This window comes from Pollicipes pollicipes, unplaced genomic scaffold, assembly GCF_011947565.3.
Source record: "Pollicipes pollicipes isolate AB1234 unplaced genomic scaffold, Ppol_2.1 Scaffold_7261;HRSCAF=8764_pilon_pilon_pilon, whole genome shotgun sequence".
NCBI classification, from domain to species: domain Eukaryota; kingdom Metazoa; phylum Arthropoda; class Thecostraca; order Pollicipedomorpha; family Pollicipedidae; genus Pollicipes; species Pollicipes pollicipes.
In genome coordinates, this window is record NW_023597054.1 from 19,675,200 (window position 1) to 19,702,328 (window position 27,129).

At 54.6% G+C, this 27,129-nt stretch overlaps 1 protein-coding gene across 1 annotated transcript in view; it reads left to right on the top strand.

The window, feature by feature from the left end:
* The first annotated feature begins 2,782 nt into the window (after positions 1-2,782).
* LOC119112353 (homeobox protein Hox-A7) overlaps positions 2,783-27,129 on the top strand; it is a 34,468-nt gene continuing 10,121 nt past the window's right edge. Inside the window, exons 1-2 of the mRNA XM_037236509.1 lie at positions 2,783-2,913; positions 23,637-24,336. Of these exons, the coding sequence (XP_037092404.1) occupies positions 23,733-24,336 (604 nt within the window). The 5' untranslated portion in view covers positions 2,783-2,913; positions 23,637-23,732. The remainder of the gene's footprint in view (positions 2,914-23,636; positions 24,337-27,129) is intronic.

Sequence of the window (27,129 nt, forward strand, 5' to 3'; positions counted from 1 at the left end):
ATATTACGTGGCAAATTTGATGTATTGGTATTTTTATCACAATCGCGTGTAGATATCTTGGTGCACGATCTATGCCAACGTTGGGCGCGGTTTTACTTCAGATGAAAAGGTACCAGGACCCTGGGAAGTGGGCGTTGGTTTGAGTCCCCCTGAGAAGTGGGCGTTGGTTTGAGTCCTCCACTCGGATCTACTTGTTAGTAACGACAAGGCGCCTCACCCTGAAAGATGAAGCTGCGTTTAAGTTGCCGCGAGTCTGCACATTTCAGCTGCTTTTAGCGGTTGAAGCCAAGTCAGCGTGGAATCTGGTCCTGAAGTAGTCTGCTGAACATCCGCAATTACATCCCAAAGAATTTTTACATACCAATTCAATGGAAAGGGCTCTAGAGATTTTCAGATTACTTAAATATTTTAAAAAATGTTTTTTTAGGTCTGAAAATACAATGCATGTGTAGTTGAGGCGGTCGGGCAGATGCATGCATGCATGCAGTCACCGGGAAGAATGCATCAGTAGTGAAATGTCAGTGATTAATTTTTTACCTCAGAAAGTGTGACCAGAATAGAAAGGTGTGCTCTGAACGCCTGTAAATCACGAGCAATGTGGGTCCAATGAATGTCTGGTTCGTTTTAGAGTGCAAGATTGAACGCCCTAATCGTTTTGGGTTTGATCATTAACTTGTCTCAATGAGGAAGAAAATTTTAAAGGAATGTATCATCCCGGATTAGTTGTGTCGCTTCGGGCTGGAGTGTCTCTCTTCGGGTACAATTTGATATTATTTATGTCATCACTTCTGTAAACGAAACTTGTTGTGGCTTCCTTTGTTTTGAAACAATTATTTGCATTTGATTTCAGTTATAGTATGACTCATCAAAGGAAAAATCAGGGGCATGATTGTCATTACTAGATCACCTGCAGTGCTCTTAAAACAAAGCGAATATTACCATTTGTTTCGTGCATTTTTTAAGCCTTGACCGAGCCCAGTTACCTCTCTTAAGCTTTTATAGTCTATAAATCCAGTTACCTCTTTTCATATCTCTCTGTTAGCAATTATCGGGGAGCTATTGAAATGCCAATTGCGCCAGTAGTTGGTATGTGCATTATATTACACAAGGTTGCAAGCATGACATGATTGTGTACGTCAACGAAAGTAAACGACGCTTTATTCCTCTTACTAACAACTCCCCAACTAAGTGTCGCTATTTGTATTGATTTGTATGCTATGGAGGTAGACAAAACGACTGCCAGGCATGTAGATAGACAAAACGACTGCCACACTGGTAAATAATGCTACAGCATAACTTTGCCAAGGCCTATCCTTTGAAATAACATGTTCGTAGCATGCTGATTTTGGGCGCAAAGCGATCAAGACATTTAAAATCGGGTTATGATGCCTAGTAGCTATCAACATACGACAGTATTACGGCAAAATGTGTTCTGATATAAGAAAAGACATGTAGAATGTGTAAAGATCTCATCCAAATGTTATTCATGCTTTGTATTACTTGCTGGAATACGGAACCTTTTGGGTGACACGGTACTGGGTTTCTTTATTAGCAAGGTGTATGCAATTGAGCGTTAGTTTTTGTGTGCGGAACATGCTGCAGTTTTTCACTTATTGTGAGCAGAAAATATCCAACTTAGAAGGCATGCAAATTATTTATCAATTCATCCACTACCCGGCTCACCCCTAGAACAAAATATATGGGTAGGAGCCAGTGGCCATTCTGTATCAATTCAAGGAACATAACATACCACCACTGCCATTTTTACAGCAATGATATATTCCAAGAATTGTTTCGCAACGCAAGCTCCTGGCCTGCCACCATCGGGTTGCGGGAGGGCAAAAGTTAGCAATCAGTGACCTACGGTCCATTGGCCTCACATCTTCCGAACTGTTGCCGCTGTGATGCGCAGTGTGTCAGTCATCAGAGACAAATGACCGGACTTGCGAGACCCACGGCGAAATCACAACGTTCTTAGCTGCAAAGGCGCTCACGACAGAAGCAAGGAAAACTTAAAACGGCTGGCTTTAGATGATGTAATGCACCGCGCCTTTTACTGGGCACTTATTTTCTATTGTGGACGCTTGCAGTAAAGCGGTGAACCCATGATTTGAATTATGTCCTCACTGATGTACATTGCTTAGGACAAGCATATTTTTGCGATAGAACACCCTGTGCTGAATATCTTACAGCAGATGGCATGTCGTGCGAACCTGTTTAATGGCATGACTGCTGGGGAACATTACCGCACAAGTCTGCGGGTGCGGTGGGCACTACATCGTCCATCAATTCGGTTTTGTGTCGTCATTTATGTGTCAGAGTGTCGACAGACTCTGTATGCTGTTCACCAGCCACATTACTGCGTCGGATAAGGCTTCTACACGCACTGAACGGCCATAAAAGTCAGTGCATTGCGCGAAGCCTTCAAACTTGCAGCTTGTAGAGCTGTTTCTGCCGGCGCTGGGGCCCGAAGCGACCGGACACTATCAGCCCCAGTACCCCGTCTCTTCTCAGACCCGCGCCGATAATTTCTTCATCTTTCTCGGCTAATCATATGGCATTTGTTTGCTGGGTAAAAACTGGATAGAGCCGTTCGGCGAGGCCCGGCGGACCGGGCTGGCCAACGCTGCGTGCCGGGCCGAGGGACGGCCCACGTCGGAGCGCGCGCCGCCCGCTCATTGGTCCGCGCCCGGTCACGTGGTATTGAGTAATGTCGGCCCCGATGAGCGAGTGACTAAAATGTTTCTTGATCAAAACTTCAGTGTGCTCATGTAGTCGCGTGAAGTGATAGTAACCCTTTTGTAATTGTTTATTGTTTGTCGGTGCGGTTTGGTTGTTTTGCGTGTGGGTTTGTGACACGGCACGTTGATGTGAGACAACTATGGACGAGATCCCTTGGAGGTGTCGGACGAGGTAAGCCCAAACTGTGGCATTTGGAGCTTAAGCTGCGGTCCCCAGGCGCGCACTGAGCCATTTTCCTGGTCAAGAATAGCTAATCCTAATGCTGTTTGATGCCCTTGTTCATGGATCTTTAACAGGCAGGCCAGATAACTCAGAATATCTCTGCTGAGAGTGCTTTGGAGGTGCAGCGCCAAGCGATTGCCATACCTCGAAGTATGCATCATGTGACTGCTATCTTCCATTAAAGATACCCGCCTAACATGTAGCTAAATTTTACCCAGTTCTAGTCACTGTAAAATTGAACCAGTCAGTGTACTGCCATTAGCTGTTGGCATCCGCCAGCACCATACGAGCTAGGTCTGTCATCAAATTTAGTTGTCTCTATATATAACAATCTTGAAACTGCACCGCACCCTAACATTTGACGAAAAAGGCGATAATGCCCTGACGTCTGAAATGATTTTTAAAAAGCTTGGCGCGAGTGGCATCTAGTTCAGAAATGATAGCCCTGTGTTATATAAGTCACCATAAAGTATTGTGTTGACTCATGGTAAGGGTACGTGCGGTGCAACACCGTGGCAACAAACCGATTATTCGCATGCTACGTGCACCAATTGCTGCAACGTCACAACTGCGCCCGAGAGCAAGCAAGCACTCCCCATCACGTTTCCAACTGCAATGGCGCAAGCGCTCGCTCTGCACCACAGCCGTCCATCCCCGGGCGCCGGTGGGTCTGATTCACTGTTCACCCCGGCACCTCGCTCATGCCCCCTCCGATCGAAGCCCTGCATCTCCGCTGCAGCGTCTCGTGCCCCGCGCCCGGGCGTGACCGGGCCGGCTCGGGCGCGCTCTTTTCCGGCTCGTTTGGCGGCGATCGGGCCGCCCGGCCGCCACCGCCGCCGCGGCCGCTCGCAGCCGATGGACGGCGACAGTTATTGCCGCCGTTACGCCGCTGATCCCTGCACGCTCACAGCTTGTCGCCCGCGACGATCGCCGCGCAGAGTGCAATGGCTCATAACCGTCGCCGGCCGTGTCGCCGCCGACGAATGAGTCCCGCCGGCGGCCGGCGGCCGGGCGCGCCGGGCCCGCGTGCCGGCTATCCCGAGAGTGCGCTGTATGTGGGCAGAGATACCGGGAATGCTGAGGTGGGCCTGGTGTTGTGGCTGTCGCTGCCGCATGCGTCGCTGCGAACCTGTCTTTCGCTGTGGCAGGCGCCCCTCGCGATTTTTCACGTGCGATATTCGATGAGACAGTGAATTACTGTCGAGGGAATTGGCCGTATCCCCGCCGATCGGGCGATGCTCAATAAGCCTCGCAGGCAATCCCATCCCCGGGGTAAACGTCCAGCCTTGTACGGGGATTTCGCTTATGAAAACGACACGCACGCATCAATTGCAATTTGGATGAGCACCGCTTGATGGTGACACCGGCTGGGGCTGATCGTGCCTCTGCAAAGCTGCGCAGATTTATGATCTCTCACGGAGGTTCGACTTTCGGAAGTTGTGTCTTTAATGAATGTGAAGCAGGCTTTTTGGGCCATTTTGAACATGCGTAAACTTTCTTCATAGGACTTGCAGGTCACTGTTGAAGCCATTTCTTAAATCACATCCTGCATGAAAGAGCTCATTCGCGAACTGAATATTCAGGTGCATTATTTTATGCGTAATAGGCATAGGTCTCACGCATTATTTCAGCAACCTCCATTATGAGGAGGGCCACTGCCCCGTCAAAAGCACGAAATACTCTGTTTATGGTATCTCATTCGGGTTATGGGATGAAAACGGAATTTATCCTTGCGTATCCTCCCCCTTGCAGCACTGTTAATCTGCTGCAAGCGTCGGCCGAGCCGGGCAAATCGAACGTCACCTGGGTACCCAGCTTAATGAACGACTTCAGTCCTCGAATAAAATAGATGTATCTCTATAACGCACGATTTAATTGCGCATTTTACTCTTTCCTATCTCATATCCGTCAGCGCTATGCAAATGCTCGGCTAATCCCTACCGTGCTTTGAGCGGCCACTCGAACACAATATCTGCGGCCGGCCGCCATAACTTACGGCGTCGCTCCGCCGGGAATGCCGGCCGGGCGGCGGCCGTCGGCGGCGGGCGCTGCTCCGGCCGCCGCGCCCGGCCGCCGCGCCGCCCCGGAGCGGGTCCCGGCCCGCCGGTCCCGGTCGACGCCACGGGTCCCAGCTGCTGGACGCTGGGTCAGGGCGGATGGATGGATGGATTGGGACGGAGCCCGCAGCCCGCTGCGCTTTACAAAGCCCTCGGCTGCCGCCGCCGCCGCCGCCGCTGCCGCCGCCGCGGCTGGCCGGCCGGTGGCGATGAAATATGGCCGCCGCTCGGTCGGCTGGTCGGTTGGCTGGCGTGCTGGCTGGCGAGCGGCCTAACCGGGCGGTCCCGTGTACAGCGCGGCGGTGCACGGAGGCGGCGGCGTCCGGTGCATTCGTGCATGGCGGGCCCGGCCCGGCCGGCCCAAAACAGCGGCCTGCAGCGCAACCGATTAAGGTGATCGCCGCTCCCTTGACACGTCGTCCGTTACCAGCGGTGACGCCTCGTGTGGAGGCTGCATTGTTCGGAGGAGCTGGATCTGTGTCGGCGACGCGCGGACGTCGCGCTGCGGTGGCGTGTGTTGAGTGCGTCTTGCACTCAGCGGGGGCAGGGGCGTGCCTGTGGTCCAAGAGGTACGCGCGCTAATTGCGCTGACTGCAGTGCGAATTCTACAAACCGCTCATTGCCAAGCCACAGAAACGGCCTCCGAAACAGCTATACGACCTCTAGATGAGTTGTTTCCGTCGAAGCAATCATTCTGGCGCGCCCCGTGAAATTATGACCAGCACCGCAGCGGGCCCACGCCGCGGCCGCTTCTTCTCCGATTGGCGGCCTCGCCGGCTCTGCGCAAGACGACGAGGAGTCGCAGCGCATCAGAGAGACCCTAGGGCGCCACGCGACGCGCACGGGCCGCCGCCGAGCGCGTCCATCGGCACGATTGCCCGCGATGCCGCCCGCGGCCGCGCATCGGCCATCGGCCGAGCTCCGGGCGTCGGCCGCGCGGCGCGGGCAGGGCGCCGCTGCCCGCGGCGGCGGGCGGCGGCCGGAACGCCGGCCGCCGAGCCGAGGCCGGGCAAGGGTGCCGGCGTCCGGCCGGCCGCTGGGTGGGCCGGCCCTCATAAAAAGCCGGCCGGATGGAATGCCGGTATCAGATCGGGTCCGCGCCGGGCTGGGATCGGGGCGTCCCGTCAGCCCGTTACCCACCGGATCGGCCCCGCCTGACCCTCTGTTTATGCCGGCAATTACGTCACCCCTTGTTTAGTGCTGTTTCGGGAGGCCTGGTGCAGTCCATAAAGGCAGTGGTTCGCATTAGTGCTCAGTAGTTTGTTTAAGGACTACGTAAGCCCTCGACTAGAAGCGCCGGCTCGGCCTGCGGGCGTGGACTGTGTGACGCTGGGAAGTTTGTTTGCACGGGGGTATTTTCGCTTATCATGAACGATAAAGACGTCCGCTCTTTATCCCCGTAACCTTGAATGATGAAATTGCAGTCAGACGTTGTGATATCTCCCACGTAATTTTGCCCACAGGGCCGGATGCGGAGCACGCGGCTCACGGCCGGTCATCATGACCCCACCTCATGCCACTCCCCTCGCTAGAACGCTGATAAATCTTGCCGCGTTTTTGCCAACGGTCGGAGGATTGATGGTTAGCTTTTAAGGGAGGCAGGCAGAGTGAATTGATACCAGTGTTATTCCATTATGAAAGACATTAATAATGATCACTTGTAGCGTTCTGCAAGTCATGCCTAAATGAAGAAGAATGCGTTTTAGCTTCTGGGGAATGGAAAGGCAGCCGAAGATCCATTTTGCGCGATGTTCGCGAACATTTACGTCTTATAAATGTTCCATTCAGAAGCATTGCAGTAGTTCTGGTTGGAACGATGCAAGCTGAGCTTGGTTAGAATCTGAAATTGTTACATTCGACCCACAGCAGTTCGTAAAAGTGTTCGGATCTATCGTTCAAAGCAGCTGCCATTGATTTTTGGTATCATGCCTCCTGGAGGATTGGCTTGTGTTGTTTCACTAATGATTTCTGAACGATTCAATTGGTCCCTCTTAACCTTTCCTTTATTAACCGGCAAACGTTTAGAGCTGGTTATCGCAGGCATTAAGCGTATCCATCACCAACCTATATCGAGTTACTAAGATTGCAGCCTGTCTCATTAGACTCGTGCGCAGGGTGCTTTCCTTGGTTGAGGACTTGGTTAAGAATGTTCGAATAGTTATTGGAATATTGATGGTCGCAGAATGCATGTTATGTGAGGTAGCAGCGCAATATTCGGAACATTTCTAATTTTTATTCAAGTGGCTCACAAAAAATGTCTTAGATAAAGCACTTTATAGATTCAGTAGGCAGTTAACTCTGTTAAACCCATCTCTCTCGAAAGCAATTAGTGTTGCGGAAGAAACTGTGCTTTGGAGTGGCGTTTGATGTGCAGAACAGCATTTCAATTGTCGCTTGTGCGATGCGAGTCTGGGCACACATGGCCGCAGCACTGAATAAGCAGCAGTACACCTCACAGCTGGTCATCGCCTCTCAGAGCCGGCTATCACACTCAAGAGCTGGTCTGCCGCTGGTCTACCTCAGAGGTGGTCATCACACTTCGAAGCTGTTTACCGCTGGCCTACCTCAGAGCTGGACATCACACCCCAGAGCTGGTCATCACACCTCAGAGCTGGTTTACCGCTGGTCTACCTCAGAGCTGGTCATCACACCTCAGACCTGGTTTACCGTTGGTCCACCCCAGAGCTGGTCATCACACCCAAGAGCTGGTCCTCTGCGCCGCTGTAGGGAATGCTGAAGACGGCAGATTACGGAGCTGTTACAGGCCAGACAGGACGCCAAGAAAGATAAAAATAACAACTGCATCAGGAGAGAAAAGTACGCAGCTCTTATTGCACTTACTTCAATCCTGCTTTTTATGGGGGTTGGGTAGCATATTCCTTCAGTTAGCCGATATTTCCATGCCACAAAGGCAGACGGACTTGAGGTAACGACTAACTTTTAAATAAGTGTCATCGCTTTCGACCTGATTGTTTTCAATGTGCAGCGTTATTGAAGCGTGTGTGAAGATATGACGGCTACCATGTGTTCACCTGGATACTTCTCGGTGCACGACTAAGGGGTGACTTATGGATATTCCAATATATCTCTCCAAATGTTACGATACAAAAATAGACGAAGTATTATTTCTACTGATGTCACTGGAGCATTAGAAATATAGGGGTTGGGTGGAGCATAACAGACGAAATTGTCGGTGCAGATCGATGGCAGTGGACTGTCCCTTATCACCTTTTACTGCCGGCAATTTTACCGAATGCAGTCATTGCTGGCAGTCATATAACATACCATATGTAGCAAATGTTTGCAGGCAGCAGCCGCTCGTAAATAGCAAAGTTGTTGATTGCATTGTTGGGGGTTGTTGTTTTAGAAAACGAGCCGGATGATTTGCAGGGGCTGTTACAAAAGCCCCGGGTATGCACGAGCGTGCCATTTTTGATTGTCCACAGAGGTAACACAAATTTTAGATCCTTTATATCGGTGGAAGGTGGTGCCCTTTCCCATTTGTTTTAGGCGTGTGTCAAGCTGTAGCTTTCTTTCCCTGCGATTTATTATTTTTACATATGACTTTTGTGCATCGAAGCTGACTAATGCACTAACGCTGGTGCTTAAGTACGGCAACGGAAGCATAAAAACAGCTTATAGGTAGCAAAGTAGACACTGTAGGGGACCGATGCAGCCGGCATTCAGGTCTTCGCTCAGTCCTGGATACTACCAGATTGTGATGCTGCTCGGTATGCTAGTCGCTAACACAGCACAAATTGCTTTTTGGTCGTAAGTTTCATAATATAATGCAGATAACAGATAATGTTTATCTTACTTGATTACTTACATGAATGTTCCAAGCAGGGCTAATGACCATGATGTATAAGGGTTGAGCGAGGTTAAGAAAAAAAAATGAAATTTTGCGTTCCAGTGCCTGACGCCCAAGCCAGCATACATGCGCTGGAAAAGAGTAAAAACCGCCGAAACTTTTCCATCCTATGGTCAAAGGAACCCATGCGTATGAGCCAAGTAAAGCGCAAGTTTCCGTACAAATCTTGTGGCTCTGTAATTGGGGGTCATGCGCACGACTCGTGTGGCTTAACATACACGCACCCCGCCCAACTGAACGGACCCGCGCCTTCTACGCCAGGAGTTACCTGCCGCCTGCTTTACAAGTGCTCGGGTCTCCACCCCAAGCGTAGCGCAAATATCAGTGTTTGGTATTACTGTCGCCAGCTCCTTGCAGCCGAGCGAAGCCGACAGCGCGCCGCGGCCGCGAGCTGCTGCGCTGCGCCTGGGGCGGTGGCTTGTTTGGGGCCGCTTGGCGCCGTGCCATTTCGCTCCGTTGTGTCTGTTTAGGCCTGGGGGCACGAACCCGACAACGCTGCTCTCGGATGAGCACCCATTGAGTGCAATGGCATGTCGCGGGCGAGCCCTATAGCAGCTGGCGCGGTGCTGGACACTGCCGGGGTATTGGGTCGCGGGATCGCGGGTTCGCGCCAGTATGTCGCCGAAACTATTTATTGGTCGACTTGATGTGTGCTTCGTGGGAGGACCGCACGAACTTCGATGAGCATCGTTTAGACGAGGTTTTACGTGAAAAGGAGTCTACCCGCCCATTCCACCAGAAGAGGAGCGCTTGACCGAGTGGTCTTATAACCTGACCTGTCTTGAAGAGGGTAGGAATGGCCGGGTCGCGAGCTCAGTTCCACGTATCCGGAGGCTGTTCCTGGTGAACTCCCGTCACAAGGAGAACTCAGACCAGCCCTGCTTTGGTGTTAGTGTGAATAAGTGATCCTCCCGCCCATTCGACCATGCGATGGGCAAAACTACCATTTGTAATCATTCTGAGGGAATACCAGTGACCGCGACTCTCCGGTTGCTGCTCCGGCCGGGCTCGTGCCTTCCGACGCGTGCACAGCTGTGACATGCGTTCTGTTGTGCAGAGCCGTGTGTGGCCCGCCTTTCTTGCACGCAGCAGCGCGGGCTTACAGCTCCTGCGGCTGCAGTGCCGAATCGTTCATGGCTGTGACGGGCTTTGGGTGCTGTGGTTGACAAGCTGAACCCGCGCGCGGCAATGTCAGCCTGTCACATCCGACATCGTCGTGTTGAATTCGACACAGTGTGTGTCGATCTGCGCACGATGTGCACCTCCCTGATCGTCGGGACGTCTTGTCGTCCGCTCTCGGCACCGGCTCCGTCCAGCGCGGGAGGGAGGAGCCCTTCCGCGGTGCCCCCACGCCGTCAGCCGCTTACGTCCCCCCCCCTTGTTCACCGGCGTGGTAAATGTGCACGCTGCCCCGCCTACCGAGGAGGCGGGCGAGGCCGCGAGAGGCACGCGCCCGCGCCGCGCCGAGGGCGAAACGTGAGGCGTCCGCCCACGCGAGATGCTGCCAGAGGTCCGCGGCAGGTCGGCGCGGCCCGGCGCCCCCGCCGGGCACCGACAGAGCACGATTCTTCGGGGTTCGGGCAGCGGACTGCAGCGAAATCCCGCCGATCGTTGTACGAGCCGCACTGCCGATCATGCTGGATAAGAGTGCTGTTCTGAACGGTGGGCCCGCACGACGGGTGCAGGAATTGAAAGCTGGCAGCGGCGGACCAATGGCGCGGTAGGCGCCTGAGGTTTTGAGAACGCTCAAGATAACCGTGCAGATATATGCTGCTAGATTTCGCCTGACTATTTGGTGGCAGAGTCTGCTCATTGCCCAGCCTGCCAGTCTCCTTGGTCCGGAAGTGTGGGAAACAATATTCGTCTAGATCTATACAGATCTAGATCGGAGAGCACTGGGCTGGCCCACGCTTAGTAGCTGAACTGAACGAATAAGAACCACGAGGTCTGAGTTGGAACTGTCTCGAAATGCACGTCTCATGCTTTTTGGAGGTCTGTCCACTCGTGGCCTATGCGACATTATTGCTGCGCGTACGTGTATTTTGCTTGTGCATGGGGATGGTCCATCCGCGTTGCGTGCGTGCCGTAACTTATGACTTTAGAAACGAGACATTGTTATTATGGGCAAAGTGGATGCCGCGATTTTCGAGCCTTTCTTAAAAATATGGACCATCGCCTGATGTGCCTTAGCATCATTTAGTGTTGGATGCGTACATCACATGCCATGATAGCCTGTGAATCTCTCGTTTTAATTCAGCTGTCTGGGGGGAAAATTTTGGACCATGGAGATGCATCAGACACTTATCCTAAAATTACCTCTCACTGGATGGTTTTAACATTATTGCAGCTGACTTAGACACTAGAAATAAATATTTTCAAGCGGCGTTAAATGAGAGAACTTGCTTGGCCTGAGTGTTTGTACCCATCATGATTTTAAGCTTGAAATAAAAGTAATCTCTGGCTTGTGATTACCGTGAAGTGCAGGTGCTCCGCTTGTACGGTGACCTTGTTACCCACGCACAACACCAAGCGAATCAAATAACCAAACAGGTCAGACAAAATATTTAATTAGCCTACTTCACAGTACCATGTTAAATGGACAGGGGCCGCGATTCCCATTGGAACAAGCTGTGCGCAGTACACACACGCTCGAGACAGGTGCGAGGTGCTTGTTGTCCCCCACTTGATCAGAAGAAATATCTGTGGTTAGGTAATATCCCGTATCTATTATTTTGGTTCACATAAATTCAGGTGCACACATTTTCTGAGATAAAAGGGATCATTAAGCACTAATAGCATTTTCACATGGTTAGTCAAGTATCATTCAGACTTATCATGCTTTATGTAAACTATTGTTCTTTGTGTATCAAGCTGCCCATTTATGCATTGTAAATGAGCAGCTTTGTACAGGGGTTTATCTGGAAAGGTTAAAAGACAAGTTTTAGTCCGAGCTTCTCGGAATCATTTTTCCTTGCCCTCTTATCCACTTTTTGCCAGTCTTCGGCGGGGAAAAATAAAACGAAGCAGCTTTTGGCAGTCAAGAAGGAGATGTGTCTACATCGTATTTGCAAATGTTCCTTAAAAATAACATTTTTGTCAGTTTGGGTGCAATCCCTGACCAGCAATGCAGTGACAACAGCGCCAGTTCATCTTCACGCTCTCCGTTTGAACGATAAAGTGATTGAGAAAATTAGTGCAGAGAAGTTGGAAGTTTGACACCCAATATGTCACGAAACCAAGCCCGTTAGATGCAATATGAATGAGTGGTGATTAACGAAAATTTACTACTTGAAGTTGGACATCGCATGCATCAACGCAGCGTCGTAAAAGGACAGGTTTACTGCCCTCCAACTTTTTAAATGTCAGCAGCGTTCTTAAACCCCGACGCGTTTGCTTCGTCTTCCAACATCTTCATTAAGCTTTAGAACAATTCAAATTATGAAAACACCACACAGCCCACCTATGCCCTGAGTTGACGAAGCATTGGACGGCGCCAAAACTTAAGGGCGCGTGCGTGATTGCACGTGCTTAAAGACGTTCATACGTCTTACTGTGAAACGTGCCTCAGCGTTTGAAATGGTCTCACCATAACCATTGTTTGTTTTTGAAATGCCGGCATTAAGCCATATATCGAAGGCAACGGAACTGGAAAACTTGGTGTGAATTATGCTGAATGACACGACATGCGAAAACGTCATTACCTCTAATGGAAAGACTTGCATTGCATGGCCGCTGTGTGAAGTCAGGCTCGAATTCAGGGCCGCTAAAGATATGAGCAAATCGTATGCTCCCAGACATCTGGCCTTAAAAAGCGGGCTTAAAACGCAAGCCTGCGATTTTGGCACGCTTCAATTGCATGGCATGTGCACGCCAACAAACTCCACGTTTTAGGGTGTGCAGCATTTTCAAATAACTGGGGGTCACACGCTAAGATTTAAGCCCAGCCTTTTGTACGCAGCGCCCACGGACCCTACCGCAAAGTTAGGAAATATGGACGGTACAGGCTCGAGCCTCCGAAGATGTAGCAAACTGCATTCATGCAAGCATTGTACCCGATGTGCGATGAAGCCCAAACTGATTAGTATGATATTTTATATTTAATGGGCTACGTCTTGCATGGATAAACGTGGTTAACAAATAAACTGCATGCCAGCAAATGTAATAGGAGAACAATGCTGTTCGACACACTTGGCTTCCTTCTGAAATTGGCACGTATGAGTTGATGCACAAAAGTTCATCATTAGGCCATAGATCCGTGCTGTGATTAATTCACTTGTGTGCAATGAATAGTCCATGCCGTTGGAGCCTTATAAAGGAAGCTGAAGGTTTGGTTTTGCAATCAGGTTGATTTTTTAAAAAAAACTTAGTGCTTGGCAGTTGTCATGGCTTAACGGACAATTGCCAAAGTATTGTTGAAAATATTTTGGATTTAGGCTCGCAATTTTGGTGTGGTTGTTGTGCCGGTCCATGGTATATTTGCCGTGTCTGTATGCACTTAATTCGAAGCTAAACAAAACTGTTGTGATGTATGGGCTCGGGGAGCGCAGGGGTGTACTAATTAATAGGATCAGCAACAAAGGGGCACGCAAGTACCGAGGCCGAACAGTGGAAAGCTCCCTCCATCGCTGTCGATCCGTTTCTGTTTGTTGCTGCCGGCGAGCTCTGTGGGATGATACGGGAGGGGGAGCCGTGCGATTTATGGTGCGGCGCCACCAATCATCCCGCCTCTGATGAGAGTGGTGCGATCCCCTCCTCGCCACGCTTTTGTGGACCAAAGCAAAGGGCAGGGTGCCGCCGGTTAGTCTGCGGTTTTCGTAAATCCAACATGTGTCAATATCGAAAAATATGGCGTCTGGTACGCTTCCAAGGGTCTGCCACGGCTGTGACGGTAGAATCTCCGAGGTCACCCTCACGAACCGGCTCGTTCTAGTAGCAGTCCTTCCCTTTTGTGTACGGCGGATGATGCCAGAGACTGGCTGCGAGCAATCAGGCAACAGATATATGGCTTGTGCGGTGTTGTGTGTATCCCAACCCTTCATCGAATGTTTGAATTATATGTTTCTGATCTCCAGCGTCTTTTGGGTCGCGGCTTTGACAAAATCCCAAAGTTGTTGGATTTTGAAGGATCCGAGCTGACAAAGTAATAACCAACGGTAGTATTTGCATGCAATAGCTATAAGCTGACCCATACCGGGTCCCTCATTACCCCAAGTTACCACAGCCGTGCGCACATACGCAGCAACGGCTTGGGTTGGCGTCACGGAGGCCCGCTTGTTATGACACGTCAGAAGCGGGCAACAAGCGGGTAACTCCTTTGGCCTTTGTATGGACTTACGCGATTCAGATCGACTGTTTTTCAAAGAACGGACAACTCGATTCACGTTACACATCGAAATTGTGTAGGCAAGAATGGATTGATTTGTGAACCATCCTGAAACGATGTGATTCGCGATTTGTGGATCGATTTATCCTGCATTACAAATTACGCTCCTTCGCAACAAGGACTTGGGTTGGCGTCTCAGAAACCCCGCTCCTTGTGACACGTCAGAAGCGGGCAACAAGCGGGCAATCCGTTTGGCCTTTGCATGGACTTAACGTGATTCAGACCGACTGTTTCTCAAAGAACACACAACTCGATTCACGTCACGCATCAAAATAGTTTGAGCTCAAGAAAAAATTATTACGCGACCCATCCAAATGTGATGCGATTCACGACTTGTGGATCGATTTATCTTGAATTGAAGATAGGCCTGTGAAAATGCAGATGGAGCTGTTGGAAAACGCATTGTTAAATGCGAGCGATTTTTATAAAAAAATCGCATCGTGTACTCCAGAGCTGCAACTTCTGATTTTCATCAAACCACGGAGGCTTACCCTACGTGGTCAGGATCGTGGCCACAGTTAGAATTATTAGTGCCCTGCACAGATGCTCAGTGTCTCACACCGAGCCTCTGCCTCCAGCATTGATTTTCGCCGCAGTGTCCCAAAAGCCTCGCCCGTGGCAACCATGATCGATTCAGCTGGGTGGCATGCACCTGCAAGGCGAAAATAAGCCCGTGAATAGATTCTGACGCGGCAGCAATTTCGCCTGGCCCCACGGCCCCTGACAAATGGCCGCTGTGTAGTTAATGGCCACGATGGCCCCAAGCTGCAACACTAAATGCCGCGTTTGATCTAGAAAATGCGGACAACCAGAACTGGTGCGCGATTTACGAGTTTTGATGTATTGAGCTTGGCTTTCTGGCTACCGGCGGTAAAGGAAGGCTCAGATGTTTTAGTCGTGAAATCTGTAGTTTGCTCCGCTGAAACATTTTCAGTATCGTAATCCTTATGCTCTGCTCGTGGCTGCTACATTTACCTGCTGCATATTGACACTCAGTGCGTCATTTGATGGCCGTCGCTGTCACTTCGCAATAGTGCGTAGCATAATACAATTCAGGTGGATGGCATTTGCGATGACATAAATGACATGATGCTTCCGGAATGTATACGGGAGGGGGGAGGGGGGGAGGGGGAGGGCACCGGTCGAAGGCTTTCCGTAGTCCTTTTGCGGCAGCGACGATCCTATCGTTTCATATTGGCCCTCCAGTCATGAGGTTTTACTCGTTAGAAAGCCTGTTTGGACCCCTAGGTGACTGTCCTCCTCCATGCGCCGAGTTTAAGAAGTGTCCCTGGAGGGAAACTTGTCGTAAGTGGCAGACTAACGAATGCTTGCTGATGGACGAACGTTTCACAGACTTGAACATTAGCGATGCAATCCATTTGAGAGCATGAATTGGTGTAAACATAAAAAGCATTTGCAAGCATCTGTCTACTTACAATACTTCTTCAAATGCACCACTACATGCTTAAGTATGAGGAAACGTAAAGAACCTCTGGTGCTTCGGTGCTTGTGAACATATCGTCAGTTTTAACTTGCCGATATTTCATTTTTGCATTGGACGGACACATAAACGGAAATTTTGAACCTAGAAGGCTCTTTTTGGGTCATTCAGTTGACGTGACGCTTTCGTCGTTGATATATTTCGGGTTTGATCTAACGGTGTCCGATGTAGCGCATCATTAGAGCTTCGATAGTTATGTCACCCATACGCCGCCAAAGACCATGCGACGGTGCGCGTACTCAGCGGCGTGCGTACTCAGAGCACCTTCTTACAAGTTTATTCTGCAACAAAGCGCTCCCAAGGTGCACCAAGTGATCATTTCCCTACAGTGAGACTACAACCAGCACCTTTTTGAATTGCGGGGCATTGTTGTAGGGGCTTGATTCCTCGCGGTGCGCGCCTTTCCCAACAGGGCGAGGGGCAGGTGACACTGTATAGCCTCAGCAGCTGAGGGCGTTGTCTGACACGGTAGTAGGCGGACTGTAGCCTACTTGTCTGACCAACTCTTTCTATTCATTGGTGGCTTAGGAATCTAATTCGTGAGTCAAACTTTCCCGTTGCTGGCTCATCTATTTTAGGCATTACGATGCAAAAACGGTGAAGCTGCAGCTATGCGGCAATACCACTTCCCACTCAAATTTTTGCTGTGCAAAGCTTATCACCGCAGTGCCACCGACCCGTTTAGCCAGCATATGACAATTTTTCTGTCTCCATGTTGGACGGCCATGGTTGTTGGGCACTGTCATTGGCCTCCCCTCCCGCCTCTCTCCATTTTGAGCGTCATCACTGATTGCAGATATTTGTACGCGTCGGCGGGGCGCGCGCCGATTGGTCGCTACGCGTCTCCCCCATTTCCGAGGATAATGACGTCTGTACAGGTGCACCTCGCGATCACAACATGGCCGGCGAGAGGCCAGCCAAGTCCTGCGGACACCCGAGGAAATTAATCGCGGCTGTTTTTGAAGGCATTCAAGTCGTTTGTCACTCTGGACTTGCCGGGGCCGAGAGAAACGGGGGAAGATAAATGTGCCGCTGGTGGTGTCGTACACTAGGCTCGGCTGTACAGCGGCTGTCCGCCGGGCCGCCGCCTGGCGCTGAAAACGGGCCAGAGGGCCATGATGGGCAATTTTTAGTTACCTCCGATCGCGATAGATGGCATAAGCATGTCGTCGGCGACAGGACTTGAAGAACGGCCGCTGGCTACCAAATTTGTCTGCTAACAGCGGTTGGAGCATTTGCTTGTTCGCTCTGCTCTACAACCATGACTGGTTTTGTAGCACACATTTGTTAAACGTGGCTGTCGAGTGTATACTCCGATTGTCTCACGGATGGGGGAATTTTGGTCTGCATTGCTCGCACTTTTCAAAGTACCACAAAATGCTCCGCAAACAGTGCAATCGCCACGAAATTATTCATATTGATAATCTAAGTCGAAAGCTGATGAAGGATTGATTATGAAATGAAGTAAACCTTATATGTATCAGGTAGACGTTGGTATACCCCGCTTCTGCAGCACAAAATAGGCAATAGTTCATCGCTCAGTATACCCGAGTGGATCGCTATTTTGGAAAATTAAACGCAAGGGCTTCACACGCCATGTCTGCGCTGCATTTTCTACTGGTTTTGCAACCTTAATCGCAATACTTCACGCTCGCGACTTCCTCAAAGCGCTCTTGATTATCCGTTACGACCGCGCTCCGGCTGACTTTTCGTGCAGAAGCATTGATAAATGGCCATTGTCAGGACAGCCGTAATGGAAAAGGTCCCCATGTCGTTTGCGTTGTTGAAATCCTCGATAGCCGGAGTAACTTTTCACTCATCAATCACAAAATGTGATAACACCGGCGCCGGCGCCTCGTAATCCGTGCGTGCATCGTTTCACAGTCGATTCCACCTCCGCGGCGCCAGCCGGCCGAGCGATAATCAATGGCCGTTTCTGCCGCGTGTTGTAGTTCACACGCCGTGCAATAGATGTCTCTGTCCGCGGCCCTCATTACGATTCAGCGCTGGGACGAAATTAAACGCGGATCATCGATCGCCGACGGGCCGGTCGGACAAAGGTGCGCCGTCTGACGCCACTTCTGGCGCGGGAATTCACCGGCCACGAGGTGACGTCATCGGTGCAGGTGCGACCGCCGACGCTCCTAAACAAATCGCCACCGAAGAGTGGAACACCGCCATGTTTACCGTCGGCCGGCTGCCAGACGAGGGTGAAGGCTGGAAGCGGGAGCCAGCGCTATGCTTCCCGCAATGCTATGAGACATCAGGGCGAGTTCTTCGTCGATGAGTCAGTGGTGCTTTGCTAATAGCTCGGAGATAATGGGCGTCAAAAGCTAGCTGGGGAATTCACGGCATAGAACTCATCGTCACATACTCCAGCATCATTGTTGCAAAGTCTGGGAAATTTTGCACAAACAGGCTGGCGCGATGACCCTTGCCTGACTGTAAAGTGACCCAAATATGGACTACAAATGAGTACTAGTCGGCATAATGTTTGGAATGTGCGTTTCAGAGCTTCAGCCCGGTCGCAACTAACCAGAATTAATATCGCTGCTTAATGTCCACATATTTCATCCCCAAATTATATACTTGCACACGCAACAACGCTTCAGCAATGGATTACACGTGCATACACCTGCGTGGCCCGGGTGCGTGCACGTGGCTCGCGGGAGCGGCATCTGCGGCAGCAGGCGGCAGCTGGCCGGTGCGCCGTCCTCACCGCGACCGCTAGCCGGTCAGCCAGGTGTGGACGACGCCATGTGCCGCCTGTGTGCGGCCGCAGGACCGCGACACCGCCATCCACGGGCGGCAGCGGTCGTCGGCGGTCATCGCCGTCCGGCCGATGTCGGCACGGGTTCAGGGTCGCGGTACGAGCACGGCACAGCTGGCGGCGAAGCTGCCGCGACCGGCCGGCCGTCGGTCACCTGCCTGTTTATCCGGCCACCTCCTGGAGCCGGTCGGGCGGCGCCGTCGGCGGCGGCGGCCCGCAGCGCGTCGCCCATCGACGGACCGCCACTCGCGCGCCGTCATAACACGGCCAGGGGAGCGGCCCTCCGCCGCCGCCGCCGCCGCTGCCGCCGGTCCGCCCGCGCTGCATATGCATGAGGCGGGGGGAGGCGGACTCGTTAGCGCGCGGCGCGGAGTGCCGGCGGAGTGACGCCGCCACTCCGGAGGTGCCGCCGCCGTGACGCCGCCTATCGGGCCATCTGACGGCCGGCTCCGGCTCCGGCCGTGATGCAGGCGGCCGCCAGCGCGATTAATATCCATCGGCGAGCGGGCTGCGGTAATAGGGCCCGGCGCCGTGGCCGTTTGTCACAGCGGCCGCGCCGTGTCGCCGGCAGAGATGCTGCGATCATCGGCCCTAAACGCCGCCGATCCAGTACGCGATCAGCGGTGGCGACCAGCGAGGCGCGGTGCACAGTGCATGGACGTGGTCGGCGCGGTCGCCGACCAGGTGCGCGTGGCCGGCGGCGCAGCGGGCGCCCGTCCGGCCGCGCCGAGCGAGCGCGGCGCCCTCCCCCACTGGCTGCAATTTCAATTACGCTTTCTTGGTGGACGTCGCAGTTCTGGTATGGTTAATTCGCTGCTCGCACGCCTGGCCTGAGCGCCTTGCAGCGCCAGAAGACGGATGGCACCGGCGAAAGGAGAGCATGCAGTGTAATTGCACGACCCGCGTGTGGCGAACAGGCGAGCAAACTCAAGACCCGGCCGGCATTCAACTCGGAACAGGTGCTAACGCGGCGCTTAACGCCACCGCCGTCAGAAATATTCCTCCTTCCTGTACTTTTGACATTCATAAACACGACACAATTAGTAACGGTGCCGTAGTCAGGCAGTTTAATTATTTACCCCGAATTTGCATATTGGATCCACGAGTGCGGCGGCATGGGCAGCGGTCCATAGCCGCTGGTGTCGGCCGCAGTCCGGCGGCATTCAGTGCTGCGCCGGTATCACTGACGAGCGCCGTGTGCCAGTGATATGCCGAAGAGTCGCCGGCTGCGGGTGACCCGAGCCCGGTCACGTGGTGCGCCGCCCCCGGCGGGGGGTGCCGTGCGGCCGGTCACGTGGTGCGCCGCCTACGGACGCCGGGCGGACGCGGCAGGAGCGGCTCGCCGCCTCTGATGGTGAGTGGGTGTCCGGCGGTGTCAGCTCTCCGCCCCGCCGGCGTGACGTCACTAGGGCCGCTCTGTGGCCGGTAATTGCGCGGCGCGTATTAGTATTCCGCCCACGTGGCCGCGCTTATTTTTCCGGAGCGGCGCGCTGACGGCGGCCAGACACGGCCGGCGCGGGAGCCGCTCCCCGCCCGCGTCCTCCCACCTGCGCGCCACGCCCGGCGGTTATGACCCGAACGCCTCCCCACCTCTGCGTTCGGCTGGAGTCAGCCACAGATCCGCCCGGTGGCCCGCTACCCCTCTGCCTTGCGTTCCGGGCGCGGGTGTGCATCACAAATTCTCCAGCGCTTGCCGGTCTCAGCACGCGCCCACCCCCAGGCGCGAGCTGGGTTCTCTGTTCTCAGGATGCGTTGCCCGCCTTGGCCGCCCTCGCCCGCCGGCGGACATCCCGCTGGCTAGCGAGCTGCTTTCACGCCCCGCGAGCCGGCCCGCCCTAAATCACGCGCGTGGCCGGGTAAAAACGACACTTTCCCGGCGCAGAGCCGCCGCAGGACTGGAGCACGTGCAGGCGCCCGGGCCGCCGGCCGCGGCCCTCTCCAGAGTGCATTAGGCGCCGTTTCGGTCCTCCGCAGACGCCTGTTGTGACAGGCAGTTCACCTGACCTAGAGCCGTTGCCGGTCGCTGGGCGCGCTCGTAAATAAGCCGGCTATTAGTAGCGACACGGAGCGGCAATATCGGGCAGATTTACGGCTCTCAAGGTCTGATATGAAGCCGGGTTCACACTTGATAAAACGTTTACTTTCATGCCGGGAACTTCAAAACAGTGTTAAACGGCGCGGCGGCACGGGAGACGCTGGCCGGCCGCCGCCGCCGCCACTTCAAATGCAACTTCCGGTCGACCCAGAAAGGCATGCTGGCATTGTCTGGGCCGGCGCTGCGACGTTTCCGCGCTGCGGGGCTGCTCTGTCCGCCGAGGCCGAGCTGAAGCTGAGAGGCGCAATATTTCGATTATTAAACGTGGCTCCAGCCCGGTGCTGGAAGCAGTGTGAGTGCATGAGCACCGGCCTAGGACGAGGGATGTCTTTACGGTATGAAGTATGGCACAGGCTCTGGAGGAGTTTACCCCAGTGCAGCATGTTCTGAGCAACATCGAAGGCCTGGGCATTGCCAGTGTGAGCACCGCACGAATGTAACCGCTACTGATTCAGCTTTGGCTGCCGCGGGTCCGCAGCATTGCGTCTCGTAGCCCGACCCTAGCCCGTCCCCACTCCGTCCCCGCTCTCAGCCAGCCGGGTCCGGTCCGAGTCCGACTCCAGCCCGACCGCAGTCCAGCCCGATCCCGCTGTCATTCCCAGCCGGGTGCGGTCCGAGTCCGACTCCAGCCCAGCCCCAGCCCGCCCCGTTCCCAGCCAGCCGGGCCCGGTCCGAGTCCGACTCCAGCCCAGCCCCAGCAGGGCCTCAGGCTGGCCTCGCCGCCGGCCGGACGGTGGGCGGCCGCGGCCGGCGCCGTTGCAGGGCGCGGGGCGTCGCCGGTATATCACCGGGCACGGTTCGGCGGCGGCGTGGCGCGCCCACAAACAGAACGCCGCCGGCGCGCCCACAAAAAGCCGGCCGGTCGTCGTGTGAAATATTCCCTGGCAGCGGAAGAGGGATTTCTCGGAGAGGGATGTATGAATTATGTGACTGGCTAAGCCGTGTGAGCGATTTACGGCGCAACACGCTGGAATTTTCTAATTGGGAAATGTTTAAAACGTTGTGCCGGCGAATCCGTCAGCGGCGACGCGGCCGCCGGCTGCCAGCGGACCACCCGGCCGCCCCAGATGTGGTGCTTGGCAGCACCGTGGGTCGGAATAAGACAATGCGACTCCCCAGGTCTGGTGCGCCTCGCGCGGGGCACGGTATGCACTGCGACGCATTTAGCGGGCTGCATGAGCGCATGGTGAGCCGCGCGGTGTGCAGGACGGCCGCCGTCTGCACGCCGTGAGGCGATCAGCGTCCCCCTCCCTCCCCCCCCCCCCTTTCCCGCCCGCTCAGGCAGGCCTCCAAGTCAAGATGGACGACCGAGGCAAACAAACGGACCCTGTCGTCTCGGCGCTCCAAAGGAAGCACGGAAATTCTCGGCCGCTGCCAAAACATGTGCCGGTTGGTGGGGGAGACCAGATGTCACTACGCATGCGCAAATGACGCGGATCGGCCCTCTGCCTGTAAATCAAAGTGCCGCGCTCTGGTTGGTGGAAAGTGGCGTTTCTCTCATTCCACATCCGTCAATCCCTGCTCGGCCGCTCCCAAATCTGACTTTTACTAATTGCAGCCGACATGGCGATCATTAGGGTGTGTAGAAACGCCTGTTTACATCTGGCCGACTCAAACATTTTCTTTTGCCGGCCGGCGGAGGACGGAAGCGTCCCCAGTGGTTCCGTGACCGTGGTGACCGTACCATCGGCTCCGATCATGCATCAATTGCGGCGTGTAAACACAGTGATCGCGCGCCCGCCGACCGTCTGCCAGAGCAAACAGTGAACCAGCGTGTCGAGTGATGTAGTGCGCGCCCGCCGAGATTTAGTGACAATGTATCGTTATTCACTCCGTGATATGGAACACGCGGCCTGGCGATTTACGAGCGCGCCGCTCCGTTTTTCGCCTTCGCGCGACCGCCGCGGCCGGTGCGAGCCGAAATGAAACCGTTCGGAAATTTATCGTGTCGCGGTGCAGTGCGAGTTGGCGCGACCTGCACAAAATAATCGGACCGTGATGGATGCGGCCGGCGCCGACGGAAATATGCGCGGGCGACGGCGACGGCGGCGCGCCGGCGGCAGCCTCCTTCTGGGAAGACCAAGGCTGAGTCCTGCGTTGCTGGGCGACCTCCCGTGGCGCGCCGTCTGCGCCTTTGAGGCCGCCGTCGCTGTCCATTATGCCGCACCGGAGCCTCGCCGCATTGGGTCTCCTGAGCGCTGGTGGACCTTGCCCAGGACGGGAGCGTGAGGGTGGGCATACCCGACCCGTGAAATCCCAACATGGCCGACCTGACAGGCGGGGAATGTCCGCTTCGCCACACGCTCTCACCGTGAGATCGCCTGATAATGCGATAAGATCGGGCCGATTTTTTGCGCCTGTCGCGTCGACAGCGCGCCGGGCTCGTCTCGGGCCGCGCGGCGCGGCGGTCCCGGCGCGGACGATGCGCCGAACCCTTTGAATGTCAATTCGCGTGCTTTCAGCGTGACACAATCGTCGCTGCGGTGACAAATTCGAAGCGGCGCCGGCCGGGGCCGGTCCGATGGCGGCCTTTGACTGGGACCGGCTCTGTACAAACAGAGCCGTCCCCCGCAGCCGCCGACATAAATGATCGCGTCAAACGGGATAATAGCGCCGGGATTTGACGGATAATGGACGGCCAATCAAGCGCGGACGCGCCCGCTCCGCCGGGACCCGGCACAGAAAGGCACATGGCTGGCATTGGCCTTTGGAAAGAGATTATCGAAGTGGTTTCGGAGCCTATGAATTTGGGGCGTCAGTGTGGATCTGGCGCGCGGCGCCGGGACGGCCGGCCGCTCTCGCCGCTCCCCGAGGTCCGTGCGCTGACGAACGGCGCCATTTGCCCCATTGGCTAGGGTTTGCTCTGATAAACGGATGCGCATTATTTTCAGGAGAGCGCGGCGTCCGTTTCACCGCGCTGAATTCCTGGTAATAATGAATTGAGTCGTCCGGCCCGGCCCGCCCCGCGCTCACACGCTCCTCTCTCTCATTTCAGGTGGGAAATCAGCAAGCTGGAGCGCCTCATTGAGTGATCCGCAGCGACTTTGTGTTTTGTAGTGCTACAGTCGTCTACGTCGTGCCAGGACACACCATGCCCAACACAACCTACACCAACAACAACTACCAGCTGCCGGCGGCGTCGCAGGACATGGCCGCGCCCGAGTACGCGGCGCACGCGCAAGCCCAGGTGGCGGCGCCGCACTGCGACCCGGGCGCGGTGCGCGGCTACTACCAGCCGATGGAGCCGCCGCCGCCGCACCAAGTGCCCGGCCACATGCACCCGGCCGCCGTCGACCCCAGCCAGCACCGGCCCGACATGTACCGCGGCTACGAGAGGCCCATGCACATGCGCGCCAACGGCAACCACCAGCAGTACTACCCGCAGCCGCAGATGGAGATGCCCGAGGCCGGCTACGACAACGGCATGGAGCAGTACCGCACGCACTCGCCCAGCCAGTACCCGGGCACGCGCTACATGCCGTGCAAGATGCAGGAGGGCATGAACGGCGCCGTGCCCAACGGCATACCGGACGCGCAGTACATGCAGACGCAGGCGGAGCCGGCCGGCGAGATGGCGGCCGGCGGCCAGCAGGTCATGTACGCCAACGGACAGCCGCCGCCGGCCGGGCCGCAGGGCCAGCAGAGCGGCGCAGGCTCGCCCAACGTTCTCTTCCCCTGGATGAGGACTCAGTTCGGTGAGTGGGTGGCGGTTGCGCGCCGTGCAGGCTGCGCGCTGGCTCTGCGGGGAGGGGGCGTCAGGCGGCTGCGCACTGCGCAGGGGACCGGACTTTGACTGCGCAGTGTATGCGGTAAACAAACCGCGCATTTTGCAAGGCTGATGAAAGTATCACGGTACTATGTAGCAGTTGGACACTATACCTGCGCTGTTTTGGCGGTGCACCAAGCGTGCACTATGTATGCATAGACGGCAGGCCATGTTTTGTGTAAGGGCGATACTCGCGCAAAGCTGGGGTGAAACGCTAATCGTGGTATGTGCACGGATGGCACAAACACACACTGCACAATAGTGAACACTGTGCAGGAGCCACTGGCCGAGCAGTGTGTTAAAGCCGTCGAATGCGCAGGAAAAGAGCACTAGCCATGCTCCTATCGCAGGAAAAACATCCGCCGTGCAACGTGCACGAGACGTTTACCGTTGGTGCACTGTGCACCGGGGAGCCCGTCTTCCACTGAGGTGGGAAGTGACACCTGCCTGTGCACTATTTAGGGCACGCTAGCCGCGTTCTGTGCAGTGACAGTCCCACTAGTGGTGTAATGTGCAAGGAGACGTGAGCCTGCACTGTGCGGGAGAGAAACAACAGTGGCGCGTTAGTGCACAAGTCGCTGGGGCCGGTGAACGCTGGGCCCTGGCCGAGACTGCGATATCAGGCTGCCAACTCACCACCGCGGGAACAAATACGGCCACATGCTGTAATCATTTAAATGAGCCTATAGGCCGAGCGGTAATTGTTTGGCAGCTTTATGACGCAATTATCTGTCAATGATCTGGTCGTGGGTGGCTGCGCGCGGCGTGCAGACAACTGTGTTAATACGAACATGGCCACTTAATATGTAGAGCAGATGCGCGCCCGCGCCGCCGCCATCCATCATCCACTTGATTAAATTGACTTTTACCAAAGCATTCGGCACAACACCTGTCCGATGCAACAACGATCTCAGCTTTCTGCAATATAGATGGGTTGCAGCACGTTGCACAGCGCGGTGGCATGCATGCGAGTCGTTTGCATTTTCCCGATCTGTTGAAAAATCTCCATAATATTGATATCCGTGCATGCAGCCCGTTTACACGAATGAGGATTCAAATGCCAGCAATATTATTCTGGGCGGCAGAGACAACATTTGATCCAGCCCTGTCCAAACATCGGCGGATCCGTCCGCAGATGCATTTGGACCAAGGAGTCATTGACTCACGGCAATAGAACACTTTAAACACCCTGGCTGCCATGGGCCTCGCTAAAGAAGGACTGGGAAAAATTCCTGCTTGGGAATAAACTGACAAATGCGGTCCCACATTATATTTTTCAGAACAAAGATAACCTGGAGGCCATTGTCTCCATGGGAATGCCTCGTAACACCACAGCTTTTAATTAACTTTGCAAATCCCATGCGCGGCTTTCATTAACGAGCAGTGCAAACACCCTGCCCTGCAGCGCGCTTCAAACCGTCTGAGGCGAGCAGGTGACGCGGCGCCGCTGGGACCGGCGCCGAGCCGCGTGCAACCCGGCACCGCGTCTCGCATTCGCACACGCGTGATCGTGCAGCGCGGTGGGCGGCCCGCGCCCGGCCGCCGCCGCCGGCCGTTTCCACGGAGGTCACGTAGCCTGGGGGCGTGCCGAACGACCTGTTGCGCGGCACGTCGCTAGGCGAGGGCCGCGGCGAGCGGCGGAATCGATGGCCCGATGGTATACGAGCGCGGCGGGGCTGACGGCCGCCGGCTCGACGCACGGCGCACGACGTGGACAAATCGCAACGCGGCCCGCCGCCGGTCGGCCGACATTGATTTTCCGTCGCAACACGCCCGGCCGAATATCATTGCAGAATGGGCAGGTGTGGGTCGCCGGAGTCGCTTTAAATATGCATGCGTCCGCTGCCTGGTTGTCGGAAGCAAACAGCCGTATTTTCAAGACTGCAATTACGCTGACTGAGCTCGTTTTGGAAGTTTGGCAGTGACGCACGACTTCCACGGGCCGTTTGTAAAGCGTGGCGCGAGGCGTTTTTCAAAAGGGGGCCGTGAAACATATCACTGGGTCCTCCCTCGGCGAAGTGGCTCGGTGGGAGCCCGTGACTAGACGGTACTCGTGCTGCGCTTGGTACCGTATTACCCGCAGTAAATTGTCCAGCTGTGGCACTCGGCCGTAATGACAAACGATTTGTAATTTTGTGCGCCGCTTGTAGGCTTAATGACAATGCTGCGCACAAAAGCGACAGAAAAAGACGCATTGTGATTGTGTCAGGTACGCATATAGGGACAGGGGCCCGACCTTAAGAGTCCTCTTTGACGAGCACAAACTGAAGACCCTCAAAGTATCTTTCTTGTTTTATCTTGGGGCTTCCTGAAAACGCTTTGCCATGCTACGGCGAGCGATGTAATGCACCTCTGCACCTCTGAGTGCATCTCTGCACCTCTGAGTGGGTCTACGCTGGGAGAAGGGCCTCAGAAAAGTTCCTTTCCTCAGACCCCAGCATACCTGAAAAAGCATGTGCACAGAATCAGGCAAGGATAAGAATGTGGCCGGAAGAGACAATGCTCAGTCCAGACAGCATTTTTCCCAAGTTATGGCGCCTATAACCATTTTTTGGTTATTTTCAGTCAACGCCCGCAGCTCGCAATCAACGTCCGCAGGACCACTGTTAAACTTTCAGAAAGTTGGGGCTCTTAGGAAGTTGGGACCTCATCGCCCCTAGTTCCCGCACCCATTTCTACCCAAGCATTATGGAAGCTTGAAGCTCGGACCAAGGCGATAAGT